Consider the following 17,669-nt stretch of genomic DNA (forward strand, 5'->3'; position numbering starts at 1 on the left):
TACTCATGCATACTGTATGAGTTAAATCTGTTGTGCATGGGCTGTGATTCGTAGGCACTAATAAATCTTTGCTCAAGTGTACAATCATTATATTTTATGACAATGGAGTGCCCAAGCTATTCTTAATACGGTAACAGCAGAAATTGCCAGATGACAGGACAAAAAAAACTTTGCTGACTTTATAGTTGTATGTCTTGGAATTTCCAATTGTATTAATCAGCATGTACTTAAATTCATGCAGAAAATCTGCATTGTGGTAAAAATAACTGAATATAGTTTAATCAGACATGTCTAACTTTCTTGCCAAATATTTGAAGCACTGTTTGTTGATCATAATTCATGCACATAAGAATCTTTAACAGTTATTAGCAGCAGAAAGTCTTCAAGCCACCCACTGGGTGGAAGTAGCCATCAGCTGGGAACCACTGCCCCAGAGATATTCTTGACTGACCAATATCATCATCTTGGATAGTAGTCTTCTGGAACACCACTGAGATTTCGTAGCTTCAGGGCTGCATCTACTGTCCTAATGTAGTTGCTAATCATTTTTCTCATGTCTGCAGTGTAAGGGTCATACTCCAACTTTCTGAGACCAGAACGCTTGAAGTTTCCATCCTTTTGGCCTTCAACACACAGTAGCCTGTCAGCTAAGACTGGGAGTCCCAGAAGGTTAATCATTCGCTTGAGTTGAAAGAATAAATCTTGTTTAAGGTCTTCAAAATGTACAACCAGTACATTTTTCCCATACTTTAGCCAGTCGAGTGTATGTGTAGCCCACCAAGGTGCATAGTTGCTTACAAATTCAGGCCACTCTGAAAAGAAAAAAAATGTATATTAGTAACCGATAATACAGAAATAGTTTAACTAAATAGACAATAATGTTAACTATTTGATAATGTATTTTTGAATATTCTATTATTTGAAACATGGTGCAAAAAATGTGTGCCTCTTGTGTAAGCTCTGTAAAAAGTATTTGCCTTTATAGGTATCTCTTAAACTGTTTAGCTTTAGTTAAATTTAAAGGAAATTTGCATGAATTTATTGCATAGTTTAGAAATTATTATTCTATGTATTTACTGAAAGTAACAAAGTTCTCCGACTCCCATATCACCCATATGACGTATCCGCCTCTTTAATTTGATGTTTAACAAACTTATAGAAACAATCATTGCAGCCAAAATGCCTTATGATACATGGAGTAGTGCATATCTATATATTAAAGTTTGTAATATATCTTATTAAGAGAAGTGTCATCTTCCTCAACTTTCGTTATTTTGTGGTTCCCCTTTTGCGGTCTGCAGCCTCTATGTAAATGATCTGAAATTTCCTTGTTCAATCTAGTGTGAAGCAGTAAATAGGCAGGAGGGCAGAAGAGGGGGATGCTGCTGCAATTTCTCACTCTGTATTTCAATCAAGTGGGGACAGGAAACAGCAGAGGGAGGCATCTGATCAGAGCACAGGAAGAGCCAGCCTACTCAGAAAACATACAGTAGACTGACATATACAATGATGGGAACCAGCAGAGGGAAGGAAAAATAGCAAAAAATACAGTTTAGAAAGTGCTTCTGTCTACACTACATCTAATACATATCTGTACAGTAGTTGACTAATGAGTCACTGTGATTCCCTCCTTTTCGTAATATTAGTGTATTTTTCAAAATGATTGTGAGACTTTTGAAAATATACCTATTTTTTGGATAACTACTTTAATTTCAAATCTTTTGTCATTTTTTTCATGTATTAACTGTTTGTTTTTATTTACATGAGCGTATATTGGCCAGCGTTTTCACGGCCGGCTGATATACACTTCCATCTGAGCAGTCTCCCTTCCCTCCCCGTCACCGGCTCTCTGCCTCTCTCCTCCACTCCGGTGTCTGCAATGGGAGTGGGTGGGACGAGGGTGGAGCTAAGCTCCACTCTGACCCGTCCACTCCCATTGCTGGCTATGGACAAGGGGTGGGGAGGGGAGCTTAGCTCTGCCCCCGTCTCGCCCACTCCCATTGCAAACTACTTGGAGAGGAGGAGAGAAGCAGAGAGCCAGTGAGGAAAAGGGGGACTGCTCAGATGGAAGCGTATATCGCCTGGCTGTGAAAATGCTGGCAGATATATGCTTGTGTAAATAAGCCCTTAAATTCAGAAACAACATTGCTGTAAAGTTGGGATTTTAACAAGGTGAAATTTACAACATGACTAAGGTAATTTTCCCCAAAATTTTTTTGCCCCTATGATCAGCTTGTACTACATATAACTCCATAGATACAAACTAGATGTAATCTGATCCTGAGTCATACTCCATTTTATCCAGCCTGCTAATATAAATTAGAATGTAGTATGTAGTCTGTAGTCAGGAGGACATATAAGTCTTCATAAGAGTTGTAGACACAAAAGGGTAGGACGTAGCCTGTAAGTATGCAGTATAACATTGTTAGGAATCTAAAGGTTTTTTTTAATACAGAAGCATTAGAGTATATTTATATTAAAAAAATAACGAAAGTTTTAAAAAAAAGTAAAAAGAGAAATGAAAGGCAATTTATCACTGACCTAATTTGATGTATTTTTTTCTTTTCCTCTAATTAGAATCTCTTAAATGTAATGCCTCTTATGTAGTTTATGCATATTTTTTCACATTCTGCAGTCACGCAGTATCATCCATAAAAACAGAGTGACATCGAAAACTCATAGGACTGTGAAACTCAATACTAGAAGAAAAGGCTTTTGTATCTGGAAAAGTTAGAGGACATTAGCAGCAGACAATGTGAGTCAGCGTCTGTAATTTGTGAAATGTCTGATTAATGTTTCTGTTCTCTGCAGAGAATAAGTCAATTGGGAGATTTAGCCAAATGGAAGCTTGAAGCCTGCTCATTTATTAGGGCTATTAGTTGGGACAGGGTAAAGATGCTGCTCTGTGCTGGAAAGTATTTAACCCTGAACACAAGAATATTCAAAACCACAAGTTGTATCGCTGTAAATATATGTATAGGTATTTATGAGCAATTTATTTAGTTGCAAATTAACCCTTTCATAGTCAAGGGTCAATAATGCGCCTGCGTCCAGGTCACATTTTACAATTCTAGTATTCATACATTCCCCTCTTTTTATTCTACATGAGGGCTTGTTTTTTGCAGTGCAAGTTGTATTTTTCAATGGTATAGTTTAATGTACTATATAATGTACTGGAAGACTTTAAAAAATTTCTAAGTGGAGCAAAGTGGGCAAAAACTCACAACTGCACCATTTTGGGGTGGGTGGGTTATTTTTACAGCATTCATGGTGCGATAAAAATGACAGCTCTTTATTCTATGGGTCAGTACGAGTAAAGCAATACCAAATTTATATAGTTTTTTTAATATATTAACACTATTTGGAAAAAAAATACATAGACTGAACTAAATACATACGTCTTTCTTTCAGCCTAACATGCTGTGTTACATAAAAAAAAGAGTTCCGTGTGAATGCTTGTTGGGTTTTTTTCTGTGTGAATTGTAATTTTTAGTTGTACCATATTGGAGAACATAAAACCTTCTTGATAGCTTTTTGTTCAATTTTTTTTTCTTGAAGATGGAGTGACCAAAAAACACAATTCCACCATTGTGATTTATTCCTTCTGATAGTTAGTCATGGGGGATTAATAGTGAGATATTTTAATAAACTGGACCATTATAGATGTAGTGATTCCAATTTTTAGATTTTTTTGAAAATGTTCTTTTCTCATTTTAATAGTTTTAATTTTTAGAATAAATTAAAAAAAATCTTTATTTTATCTTACTTATTAATACTTTTTTTTGTCCCACGGGAGAATTGAACTTGTAATTGTCTGATGAGCAGTATAATGCATAACTATGGTATTGCGTTGTAATATAATTTATTTAAAACATATTTAATACAATTTTTCAGTGTTAGAAAACTTCCAAAATTAGAAACATTTACAGTATATACAACAGTGCACAATAAAATTGTGAATAGTATGGTGCATCCATCTTCTTGAATTGCCGGAATGTCCATTGGCAGTTTGCTTTAATTGTACCATATAGCGTATGGAGCTTAACTCAGATCAAGTGGTGACATTATGTAGCACCTTTGTATACTTTGAGGTGAATTACATGTTAAGCTTGGGGGACACCTAATTGTAAGTACAGGTCATGTTGAAGATGGCAAAAAGGGAAGAGGAAAGAGAAAAACAACCATATAACGTACAACCAACTGTTAATATTATGGTCCGAGATGAATACCAGCAAAGTAACCTGATTGTGCCCTTTTACAGTATGAGGCAAATTAGTAAGCATAATATAGTTGGATGAAATATGGTTAACTATAATTCTTGAGATTGCAAAACCCAGTAGAACTACAGGCAGGTAAGAGATCAACATGAATACCAGAGAAACGGAGCCACCCTTCCCAACAGTATCTAAATTTGTCTAGTTGAACCAATCTGTATTAAATCAAATGTTCCATTAAACAATTATGTTGAGCCATTAGCATTATACTATATTTTAATAGCCTGACTATTGAAGACAGGCCCCAGGCCACAGGTACATCTTTAATAGGCAAATGATCATGGCAGCCATGGGGACTTTCAGAAGGGGGCTATTCGGGACATTAAAGGGGTTGTCCCGCGCCGAAACGGGTTTGTTTTTTTTTTAAACCCCCCCCCGTTCGGCGCGAGACAACCCCGATGCAGGGGTTAAAAAAACCACCCGCACAGCGCTTACCTGAATCCCGGCGGTCCGGCGTCTTCATACTCACCTGCTGAAGATGGCCGCCGGGATCCTCTGTCTCCATGGACCGCAGGGCTTCTGTGCGGTCCATTGCCGATTCCAGCCTCCTGATTGGCTGGAATCGGCACGTGACGGGGCGGAGCTACACGGAGCTACACGGAGCCCCATAGAGAAGAGGAGAAGACCCGGACTGCGCAAGCGCGGCTAATTTGGCCATCGGAGGGCGAAAATTAGTCGGCACCATGGAGACGAGGACGCCAGCAACGGAGCAGGTAAGTATAAAACTTTTTATAACTTCTGTATGGCTCATAATTAATGCACAATGTACATTACAAAGTGCATTATTATGGCCATACTGAAGTGTATAGACCCACTTGCTGCCTCGGGACAACCCCTTTAAAATCCTTATTGGGACATTTAAATGCCACTGTCAAAACTGACAGTGGCATTTAAAGGGCTATCAGCCGTGATTAGAGTTTGGTTTACAAGACCTTTTCAAACACAGAATAGGCTGTGGACAACTATATACATGGTAACCGCACAGGGTATGTTTAGCCTATATAGCCATATGTGTGATGCAAAGGTTTAAGTTATGTGCTGTGTAGCTGAACATACCACATGATATACAAATACAATGACATAGCTTGGAAAAATTTGTACATCTGAAATATACAGCATAACCAAATGGTTTAGCCTTGGAGAACAGAAGAAGTCCCAGATGACTGGAGAAGGGCAAATGTTGTCCCTGTCTTCAAGAAAATGAAAAAGGTGGACCCAGGAAACTATAGGTCTGGAAGCCTGACTTCTTTACTGGGAAGAATCTTTGAACAAATTATTAAACAGCATGTATGCAAGTATTTGGATGAGAATGGAGTAATTAACAAAAGCCAGCATGGGTTTGTAACAAACAGATCATGCCAGACTAATTTAATTTTCTTCTATGACAGAATCACCGACTGGATTGATCAGGAAAATGCTGTGGATATAATATATCTTGAATTTATTAAAGCATGTGATAAAGTATCGCATACCATCCTTATTGAAAAATTAACCAAATATGAGATTCACAAGGCAGCATTTAGTGGATTCAGAACTGGCTGAGTGATCATACTCAAAGAGTGGTCAGACATGGCTGTACATCCAACTAGAAGAATGTCTCAAATGGGGTACCACAAGGCTTTTTACTGGGCTCAGTGTTGTTCAACATTTTTATAAATGATCTAGATGAGGGAATTGAGGAGAACTTGATCAAATTTGCAGACAACACAAAGCTAGTAATAATAGCTAACATTAGGGATAGAGTTGAGCGAACATACTCTGGCGAGCTTGATGCTCGTTCGAGTATTAGCGTACTCAAACGGGCATCAAGCCATGTTCGACCCTGCCCCAATTCTTGGCTCCTCCCCACTGTGACGTGCCTGTTTTGGCCCGCAGCGCACGTCATTGGCAAATTTGTTGTCTGGGAGAGAGTGAGAGAGAGAGAGAGAGGGAGAGAAAGAGGGAGAAAGAGAGGGAGAGAGAGAGGGAGAGAGAGGGAGAGGCAGAGGGAGAGGGATAGGGAGACGAACCTAGGAATAAAAAAAAAAAGCTCGGCACCCGGCGTCCCACATACAAAAATGCTTCAGTCTCCTATTGTAGTCAAGGGGTTCGTTACTCGAGTAGAGCTCTCGAATTTTACGAAAAGCTTGACCCGAATAACGCGGACTCGAGCATTTGGGTGCTCGCTCATCTCTAATTAGGGAAGAAGAGGGAGAGAGGATTCAAAAAGATCTAGACAAGCTGGAACACTGAGTGGCAACTAACAGAATTGTATTTAAGTAGGAGACATGCAAAGTCCTACATCTGGGCAAGAAAAATGAAACAAAGCACATACAAAATTGGAGGAATTGAATACTTGTAATACTTGGGTATATTAATAGATCACAGACTGAATATGAGTCAACAGTGTGATGCAGCAGCAAAAAAGGCAAATATAATTCTGGGATATATCAAGAGAAACAGAGTCTAAATCCCATGAGGTAATTATCCCCCTCTACTCTTCCTTGGTCAGACCTCATCTGGAATACTGTTTCCTGTTCTGGGCACCGCAATTTAAAAAAGACATAGAAAAACTGGAGCAAGTTCAGAGAAGAGCTACCAGGATGGTGAACAGTTTGCAATCCATGTCCTATGAGGAAAGGTTAAAGGATCTGGAAATGTTTAGCTTGCAAAAAAGAAGACTGAGAGGAGACTTAATAGCTGTCTACAAATATCCGAAGGACTATCACAGTGCAGTTGGATCAGCCCTATTCTCATTTGCACAAGGAAAGACTAGAAGCAACAGGATGAAACTGAAAGGGAGGAGACACAGATTAGATATTATAAAAAATTTTTTGACAGTGAGAGTGATCAATGAGTAGAACAGGTTGCCATGGAAGGTGGTGAGTTCTTCTTCAATAGAAGTCTTCAAACAGAGGCTAGACAGACATCTGTCTGGGATGATTTAATGAATCCTGCATTGAGCAGGATGTTGGACCAGATGACCTTGGAAGTCCCTTCCAACTCTACGATTTTATGAGTAGTAGATTTGGTCAATTGACATTGAACATAATTACAGAGTACTGTCCCATTCATCTGTGTTATTTTTGTGGGGTGTAAAGAGTAGCAACAACATGTTTACAAGCAGTCATTGAAAAAAAGTTTAGTACCGTGTTAGCCAGTAGATCAAAGTGTGATTGTTCTCAGTAAGAGAAACCAAGTAATCGTGTAGATATACCTTTTAATGGCTAACGAAAATACACGTTGTTATAGTGAGATTTTGAACCAACTCAGGGTTCTTCCTCATTACCCAAGGTAAATGTGAGGTCCAAAAAAATTGCCTAAGGAAGAACTCTGAGTAGGTTCGAAAGCTTGCTATAACATCATGTATTTTTGTTAGCCATTAAAAGATACCATATCGTCAAGATTACTTAGTTTCTCTTACTGAGAACAATCACACCAAGCAGTCATTCAGATATGATCAGAGAACAGGGATAACAAGTGGTAATGGAATATTGCATTTATGTTCTAGGTTCCAAACTACATCCGTATGGAATTCAAGTACAAGAACTGTTTATGACTGGCACTAGGTTAGGTTTTCTTGTCCAAGGAGCTGTACATAAGCATAAGCCTGTAATCACCATATTCAAGGCCAAACATTGGCTGAAATAGTGTACCGAATACTTGCATTACAAACATGTTACCTGTACAGAAATATAAATTTTCAGCATCTGGATATCTCACAGATTTATCTTAGTTTGACACATACCAGGAGAATATGTGTTGATTTAATACATAGTGCGAATTATAAAATTCAGTAGAGGAAAAATAATAGCATTGTAGTAAATTGTTGGTTTTAAGCTGTCCAGCAAGACCTTGTGAAAAGTCTTTTCATGTTTCAGCATGAAATTACCCCTATTAAACGTGAGGTCCATAAAAATGGCTAACCAAGTTAATTGTGGAAGAACTTGCCTAGACACAGCAAATGTCTCCTCCTACGTTTGGTCAACTAATGTATCATTCTTGGCATTGTTGTATTGGTATAGTTAGAACAGTATATTTGCTGGATTACATCAAGGTCTTTGACTGCGTCGACCATGACAAGCTATGGCAGGCCCCACAAGAGCTGGGAGCTTCTGCACATATATTCAAGCTTATAAAAACTTATACCAATCAAGAAGCCACTGTAAGAACGCAGTATGGGGACACAGATTGATTTGGGATTGGCAAAGATGTCCGACAGGGCTGCATCCTCTCACCCTTTTTGTTTAACCTATATGTGGAAGTGATCATGCGTAAAATGGACCTAGAAAAAAATGGAAATCAGAGTGAAAATAGGTGGAAAAAACATAAACAATCTCCGTTATGCGGATGACACAACTCTGCTTGCTGAAACAGAAGCAGGTCTAAGGCAGCTTATATGTAAGGCTACAACTGAAAGTGAAAAATATGGGCCTCTACCGGAATTTAAAGAAGACTAAAATTATGACAACTGCAAAAAATGACCAAATTCAAATCAAAATCAACAACGAGGTCATAGAATGTGTGCAAGACTTCACCTTCCTTGGGTCAAAATTTGACAAGGCTGGAGAATCTATGCCAGAGATAAAACGCAGGATAGTATTGGCGTGAACCACAATGCTAGACATTGACAAAATCTGGAAAAGTAGAGATATCAGTATAGCAACTAAACGCAGGATAGTGCAAACCACTGTTTTCCCCATAGCCATGTCTGGATGTGAAAGCGTGACTGCAAAAAAAGGTAATAGAAGGAGGATTGATGCGTTTGAGCTGTGGTGCTGGCAAAAGCTGCTGCGTATACCCTGGATGGCGAGAGTAACAAACAGGGAAGTCCTGAATCATATAAGACCCGATATATCACTGGAGGGGAAGATAACCAGACTCAGACTCATGGATTTTGGCCATGTAATGCGAGCAGAGCCGCTAGAAAAATCTATAATGCTTGGACAGATCAGTGGCAAAAAAAGACCTGGCCGCCGAAGAACATGATGGCTGATACTGTCAAAGCTGATACTGGCATGGATATCACACAACTGAAAGAAGCAGTCCGAAACCAAAAAACATGGAGGAAGCTCGCCTTTAGGGTCGCCGAGGGTCATGAATGACTAAACAGCTGACAGCAACAACAATTTGTTGGACTACTATAACTTTTCTGAAGATTCCTTTTCATTCTGGTTCACATTTATAAGACGTCAGTGTCTGTTTCACCCTGTAAAAACTTTGTGTGAACTGGGGCATCTGATACATTAATAAATACAATAGAACCAGAAGAAAAGAAGTAGCATGCTTAATTATGTCTCAATTTATGTAATTTCTGCAAATTTTATGATTTTCCTTATGGCAGAATTGTTTTTTTTTTCTATGCCCACATAAAATTACTAAAAGTTTTCAATACAGATGTGCCCCCTTCAGTTTCTGCAAATGTTGTTAAAGTATACCCTCACTGACCTTTCAGAATAAGCTGTTGTGTGTGCACATGAGGAATAACACTATTTATGGCCATCAATCATATGATTTGTATTCTGTATATTTAACTAGTTAAAGGGGTTGTCCCGAGAAAGCAAGTGGGGTTATACACTTCTGTATGGCCATATTAATGCACTTTGTAATATACATCGTGCATTAAATATGAGCCATACAGAAGTTATTCACTAACCTGCTCCGTTGCTAGCGTCCCCGTCGCCATGGTGCCGTCTAATTTCAGCGTCTAATCGCCCGATTAGACACGCTTGTGCAGTCTGGTCTTCTGGTTGGTGAATGGGGCCGCTCGTGCCGGAGAGCTGGTCACCGCGTCGTCATCGTAGCTCCGCCCCGTCACGTGTGCCGATTCCAGCCAATCAGGAGGCTGGAATCGGCAATGAAACGCAAGGAAGGAGAAGAAAATCCACGGTGCACCATGGGAGAAGACCTGCGGTCCACCGTGGGAGAAGACCAGCGGCACCATCTTCACAAGAAGAAAAGAAGAAGCTGCAGACGCTGATGCAGGTAAGCGCAATGTGCTTTTTAAAAACTAACCCATGCTTTCTTTTTAACAGTGCAGAATGCGGGGTAAGTGGAAAAAAAAAAAATTAACTTTCGCCGCGGGACAACCCCTTTAACTCCTCTGAGCTGGTGGGTAGAGACTAGCTGCTATAGTGTCTACATAAACTGTACACACAGGGAACAGGATCTCTTCTTCTTTATCTTTTTGTAGCACACCCTCACAAGTAATAGCATATTAGAGAACATTATACAGCAGCATTGAGAAGTGTAGATGTGATTCCATCACTACGGTGAGATAAATCGCTTACTATTAGCTGCAGCCACATCTGTGTGACTCACTCTGCTTTTCTTTCTCTCTGCAACTCCCTTCTCTGCCCCATTCCTCTCAATAGACTTCTATGCAGGAGACAACATCCAATCCCATTTTTCTGTAATCTATCTCAGTGTCTCTGTTTCTCATAATAACAGGCAGTGGACAGCAATTTAGAAAGACGTGAAATCTCTAGTGCGCAGCACTTTACAATGATTTTTCACAACAAAAACATAATTTTAGATAAATAAATTGATTTGCATTTGCAGCTTATTCAAAGTGCAGTGACAATTTAAAGGGAACCTGTCAAGTGCCAACGGTACCATAAACTAAGTTATAGTGATGTTAGGGCACATCACAGATCTGGGAGATGTATTTTTTATATTCGCCAGCTCCCGTGGTCCAGCGATGTCCCCCTCTAAAGTTGGCACGGGGTCGAAAATCTGACACTTTTCAGAATTCAATGCATGCATTCTCCTATACAAGTGGTCATCTCTCACCACACATTTTGGGAAATTATATGTTGAGCCAAGAGGAAAAATAAGGAAGGTGGCATGTATTCTTTATGCACCCCAAATGGTGCTATACAAAATATAGTTTGAGGCCTCATTCATATGAGCGTGAAAATCACGCTGAAATTACCTGCACAAAAAAATCATTGGCTAACTGAGTGAAAAATAGCATGAATGGAGAATTTCCTATAATCAAGTCCAGAGCTTAATTAGCTTTGAAATTGCCCATTCACACTATTGTAAATTGAGTGTTGCCCCTGGGGCTTTCCTTCATCTCTCTCTCCCCACTATGGGTATATCCACTGTAGCGGGGAGAGGGGTCTCCTGCCGGACGTAATTACACTGACAGTCATTATGCCTTTTAGCTAACTGCGTGAAAAATAGCATGAATGGACAATTTCCCATAATCAAATCTCGAGCTTAATTAGCTTTAAAATTGCCCATTCACACTATTGGAAACTGAGTATTGCTTTAAAAAAGCACTGCTGCTCCTGGAGGAGGGAGAGGTGAAGGAAAGCCCTTGGGAACCCCCTACTATGCAGGGCTTCCCTTCATCTCAGCGGGGCTAGAGGGATATCCCCAGCAATGGCGAGATTGAGGTTTACCTTCAGAGGAGAAGAAGGGATTCCTCAGCTGCTGGGGATTCCCCTGGGGCTTTCCATCTCTCTCTCCCCACTATGGGTATATTCACTGTAGCGGGGAGAGGGGTCTCCTGCAGGACGTAATTACACTGACAGTCATTATGCCTTTTAGCCCTTAAACTACCCATTAGCAGCATGAATGTTAAAGGGTGGTTTAAGGACTTAAAGGCATAATGACAGTCAGTGTATAATTATGTCCTGCAGGGAACCCTTCTGTCCCCACTACAGGGGAATTCCCCCACAGCAGGGAGAGAGAGGGGCGAGGGCTATAGAGGTTCTCCCGAGGATTGCCCCATAGCAAGAAGATAGAGTGGGTGGGCTATAGAGAGAGGGCGGGGTAAGAAGAACAGAGCTAGAGAGCAGTTCTTACTAGGCCCACCATCTCTCCCTCTGCTTTCAGGGAAGCCTCGGGAAAGCCCTTTAGCCCTGCCCCCCCTCTCTCCCCACTACAGGGATTCCTTTGCTCTCCCCTGCAGGGGAATTCCTTCCCTCCCCACTACGAGCAATTCCTTATCCTCTGCTGCTGTTCAGAGTTTGGGGGCAGCTGCACAGCAAGTTTAAAATGTCCCACTGTACACTCCTGTAAGTCCCTGCTGGGAAGAGGGGAAGCATGGCAGTGGCATGGCAGCACTCTCTTCCCCCTTATCTCCCTTTCTCTTTCATTCCCATTGTTTAGAGGTTTTATCTAAGCAATCGGAATGTTTACCTAATCAACCTTCCCCTCCCTTGTTATCCAGCAGGAGTTTCCATAGGAGTCTATGGAAACTCCTGCGCATCACTCACCAAAGATAGGTCAGGTCCTATGTTTTCACGCAACAGGGAATTTCACTCGCAGGATTTCAGTCACTCATGTCTTATTATTTTAGGTGCGTTTTTTTATACGCTTAAAATTCTTTCATCCCAACGTTTCCATTGGAATCCATTGGTTCTAATAGCTGCGATTTTTTTTACATACTTTTTCCATGCATAGGTCCCCATGTGAATGAGGCCTGAAATTTAAGAACATTAAAAAGTTATGGCTCTCAAAACACAGTGATGAAAAAACGTGTGTTCTAAAGAACCTAAATACCTACATGCTTAAGAGTTTAGAAATAGTTAGATGTTATGGCTTTTTACTATAATGTCCATAGGCAAATTTGAACTGCAGAATTTTCGCGGGGCACCCACGCAGACGATCCACAATTCAAGTCGGGAGACATAGGGAGACATGGATGCCCGCAGCCTAGGTTAAGCATGCAGATTTGATTTGCAGACCTTTCAGTCCTGAACACAAATTGCAGCATGTTCTATTTTGCTGTGGTTCCCATGCGGAAGGCTCCCATGGAAGTCAATTGAAGCTGTTTAATCCGCAGGAAAGCAGGAGATATTTTTTTTTTTTTAAATCTCTACTGCGCATGTGCTCTGACTGGCACGTTCACACACATCCGCAGGAAGGCCCAGATAAGTGCTCAGAGTGGCCGGCTATGGGTAGTGTCGGATTCCGCTGTGGTCTCCCATATGCGAAATCCAACCCGCCTGTGGACGTGAGGCCTAAAGAAAGGTCCTAGCATCAGGACAGACGTTATTAACATAATAACATATGTTATACAATACCCAATAAATATGAACGGTATTAGTGATTAAACATAGACATTATTTTTCATGTCATTTAAAGAGTTAAGAAATGTGAAACTATATCGTAAAGAAATTCCACATTTAAGTGTGAGATAGAAAAGGAGACAGCCGCTCATTTGTATCCTATTTGGCAACGTTGTTGAAAGGAGATGGTATTTCGTACAAATCTTTTTGGCTTTCAACTGCTATTAATCTCTGCCTGCTATATTCTATGCAGGTATTCATCAATCAATATGGTGGGTGTCCTCGTCTTTCCATAGTTCTCATATACATAATCCCTTTGCTTTCCTTAGCAGCTTGTTAAGAGAATCAATTTCTCTCAAGGGCACATATGGCGCCGGAGTTTCAGCACCATAAGCCCTTCTCACATTGATACATTTCAATGGAAACATTATTTCTGTAGGACACTGTTTTAAATTCAGTGTCCTTTTTAATTGAACCATTATTTATGTTTAGCATTATGACCTGGCTGCAATTGTGTGTTTTATTACATTAACTATAAATGGTTTACATCTAGAGATGAGCGAACGTACTCGGTAAAGCACTACTCGTCCGTCGCTGCAGGGGAGAGCGGGGAGGAACGGAGGGGAGATCTCTCTCTCCTTCTCTCCCACCCACTCTCCCCTGCTCCCCTCCGCAACTCACCTGTCAGCAGCGGCGCTCCCCGAATCTTTCAGGACGAGCGGGGAGGTACTCGGATAAAGCACATTACTCGGACGAGTAGTGCTTTACCGAGTACGTTCGTTCATCTGTATTTACATCTAATGTCATTTGCATGTTATTTTATGAACCATTCTTCAAATAAATGAAATCTACCAGTAGTTAACATTTGCTACATCTGAAACTTTGCAAGTATCCACAATAACATATCAAAGAGTAAGAAACTGGTGACACATATATAATGCAAACAATTTTAGTTAGGGTACTTTAGTTAATTTTCTATAAAGCTTTACATGCCACTTTATACTGCATCCCTGTAGTATTATTTTGAAGCATTACAGAAAGTTTTGGAGTGCTATATACTTTAAGAGGTTTTCCCACAAAGGGCATTACCTGTCCACAGAATATGTGATAAATGTCTATTGAGCCCCAATGTTTGGACCTCCATTGATCACTAGAACAGAGGTCTTGAGCCTTATGTTCCTCGTCAACATTGGAGACAGCTATGTACTGTAGAAGGCTTTCTCCATAAGCTCCACATTGGTGTATGCATGACCACGGCTACATTCAAACTCTTCCTCAATGCCATTGAGGGAATGGGGGGCTCATGATTCTCGTTCAACTGATTGCATGGGTCCCAACAGTGGAGCTACCAGAGATCATAAATTCATCTCCTATCTTGTGGATAGATGATATATGGTTTTGGTGAGACAACTCATCTAACATGTTATATCTTCTTGACTCCATTTTGTATTCAGTCAGGTATAAGGTTTTAGCACTTAGAAAACTTCCAATGACTTTAAATTTTGCTTCTGGCTTGTATAGTAAGTTCAGCCGTTTTATAAACTACTCCTTCATGTTCTTTTGCACTGCAGACATTGTAAAATATGTTCTCCAAGTGCTCCTTTACAACTTTCAATCAACCAAGCATCTCTTCTTGACTACAGCATGGCATCTCTCAAAGCTAGCAGTATGAGTTACGTCTGTTAAGAGCAAAACAACTATTTCCTTGTGGCCGCCATCTCAAAATATTCCTGTGCTAAGGTTAGAGACATGTCCTGCATGACAGATACTGTCCTTGGCACCACAAGCACACATTATATGAATGATGTATGATGTAAGTCAACAACAAAACCTTACAGTGATTGCATTAATATTGGTTTTTGAAGGTAAAGACCGTGTTTACTAAGTGTACTCTCTGCCAAGAACATATTCATCAAATTAATGTTTATGTTCATTAAACAGGATTTAAGAAATATATCTCAAATTATTGAAACAGCTTGTCATCAAAGTTAATACAGTAATATAGTCGAGATTATTCCTGGTTGCTATAAAGTAGTTTTGAATGTTAAAACAAGTATTGGCTAGTTAATGGCAAAAAAAGCTAGAGAGTTGCAATGTAGTTGAGTAGGAATAAATTGCGTCTATGTATGCATATGCATTTCAACACAACAATCTCATGCAATAGAGAATGAAAAGTGAAAGTTAGCTTTCTATATATCCGAAATTAGTTTTATCAATCTTTGCAATGTTTTCTAATATCAAATGTTGATAAGTATCCTAATATCACAATGTTTCCTAATATCTTGAGATATTTTCCAGAAGAAGTAAATTGGTAAGGCTGGATTCAGATGAACGCCCAGCCAATATACGGTGTGCCTCTCTGCAGGGGGGGGGGGAGGCTGGAAGAACCAGGAGCAGTGCTCTGAGCTCCCACCCCCTCTCTGCCTCCTCTCCGCCCCTCTGCACTATTTGCAATGAGGAGAGGCGGGACATGGGCAGGGCTAATTCACGAAACTTAGACTTGCCCCCGTCCCGCCTCCTTTCATTGCAAATAGTGCAGAGGGGCGGAAAGGAGGCAGAGAGGGGGCGGGAGCTCAGTTCCTGCTCCTGGCTCTTCCATCCTCCCCCTGCAGATGAGGACGACGTATATCGGCTTGGCGTGAAAACCGAGCCGATATACGGTCATCTGAATCCACCCTAAAGCAGTTATTGTGCATTGTTAACTACAGGCTAGTCAAAGTGACAGAACTTCATTACCATTTTAGGTTTCCTGCAAAGCATATAGACATTAAAATATTCACATACATCTTAGTGTTGCCATTATAGGCTTGAACGTTACATTAAATGGGGAGTGAGAAAAAGGGAACTTTTAGAAAAGAGTGACAGAAAACTTTTCATACAAAGTATATTATAGTTCTGACATTGATGATATGGCCTCAAACTCAGATGTTTTATTAGCTGATTTGTTGCTCTATCAATAATCTATATTGTGATCTGTGCATCAGCTCAATTGATCAAGATGAGTAACAGTAGTTTGGGGACCGTAACTTTTGGCAAACTTTTAATGGGATTTTAATAATATTTATGGCATAGAAAACAAAAAAAACGTCTTCATAGTTTTGCTTCTAATATGTTTTTTTTTAGATGTTGAAATTCATGTAAAATGGAGCAGATTAGCAGAAATAAGTACAAGTTAAAGGGGTTGTCCCGCGCCGAAACGGGTTTTTTTTTTTTCAACCCCCCCCGTTCGGCGCGAGACAACCTCGATGCAGGGACTTAAAAAAAAAACCAGCACAGCGCTTACCTGAATCCCCGCGCTCCGGTGACTTCTATACTTACCGGTGAAGATGGCCGCCGGCATCTTCTCCCTCCGTGGACCGCAGCTCTTCTGTGCGGTCCATTGCCGATTCCAGCCTCCTGATTGGCTGGAATCGGCACGTGACGGGGCGGAGCTACACGGAGCTACACGGAGCCCCATTGAGAACAGAAGAAGACCCGGACTGCGCAAGCGCGGCTAATTTGGCCATTAGACGGCGAAAATTAGTCGGCTCCATGGGAACGAGGACGCCAGCAACGGAGCAGGTAAGTAAAAAACTTTTTATAACTTCTGTATGGCTCATAATTAATGCACAATGTACATTACAAAGTGCATTAATATGGCCATACAGAAGTGTATGGACCCACTTGCTGCCGCGGGACAACCCCTTTAAGGAGTTATCTAGGTTGTAAAAATTGATGTCCTACTCTCAGGATAGGTCAACATCAACAATAAGTGATCTGTGGAAGCCTGACTCCCAGCACCATCATCGATCAGCTGTCTGAAGGGGCCGTGGCACTTGTGTGTTATCGTATTGACACAGCTCATACAGGATATACAGTAGATCGTATACAGTATGTATGATGGTGTGCTTTAACTTTATTTTATCTATACTATGAATGCATGGCACAAAAAAGGGTAACATGTTAAAATGACAGTAATGAGCTGAAGTCTGGGAAAAATTGGGAAGAAACTCTACTAAGTGAACAAGCTTGTACAGCCTGTTTATACAGGCAGATACATTGTTCGCTCGTTCAAACGATAAATCATTCAGTTGTTTACATGCACTGTGTAAGTTATTGACAATGACTGAATGATCAGTAATTAAACCGAACAATTAGCGAACGTACTAGCAATGATTTTTATGTCTATATAAAATGAACAATGAAGAAAAAGCGAACAATTTATTGTTCATTGTTCGATCGTTGGCTGCACTTATACTGAATGATTATGGTTCATTTTCACTTATTTAAATGATTATTTGGATAAACCAAACCAGAGTCTTCTCCAGAAGGAAAACAAAACCTATCAGAAATCATGGGTCCTTCTTGGGTTTTTTTTTTTCATGCAAATAAATATATTTTATACGTGCGCAAA

General features: G+C 40.3%; 1 protein-coding gene across 1 annotated transcript in view; it reads right to left on the reverse strand.

The window, feature by feature from the left end:
* Positions 1-459: 459 nt before the first annotated feature.
* The window catches only part of WSCD2 (WSC domain containing 2), a 197,106-nt gene continuing 179,896 nt past the window's right edge, over positions 460-17,669 (reverse strand). Inside the window, exon 8 of the mRNA XM_066601918.1 lies at positions 460-812. Coding sequence (XP_066458015.1) covers positions 460-812 — 353 coding nt within the window. The remainder of the gene's footprint in view (positions 813-17,669) is intronic.

This window comes from Eleutherodactylus coqui, chromosome 5 (genome assembly GCF_035609145.1).
Source record: "Eleutherodactylus coqui strain aEleCoq1 chromosome 5, aEleCoq1.hap1, whole genome shotgun sequence".
Taxonomy (NCBI): Eukaryota; Metazoa; Chordata; class Amphibia; order Anura; family Eleutherodactylidae; genus Eleutherodactylus; species Eleutherodactylus coqui.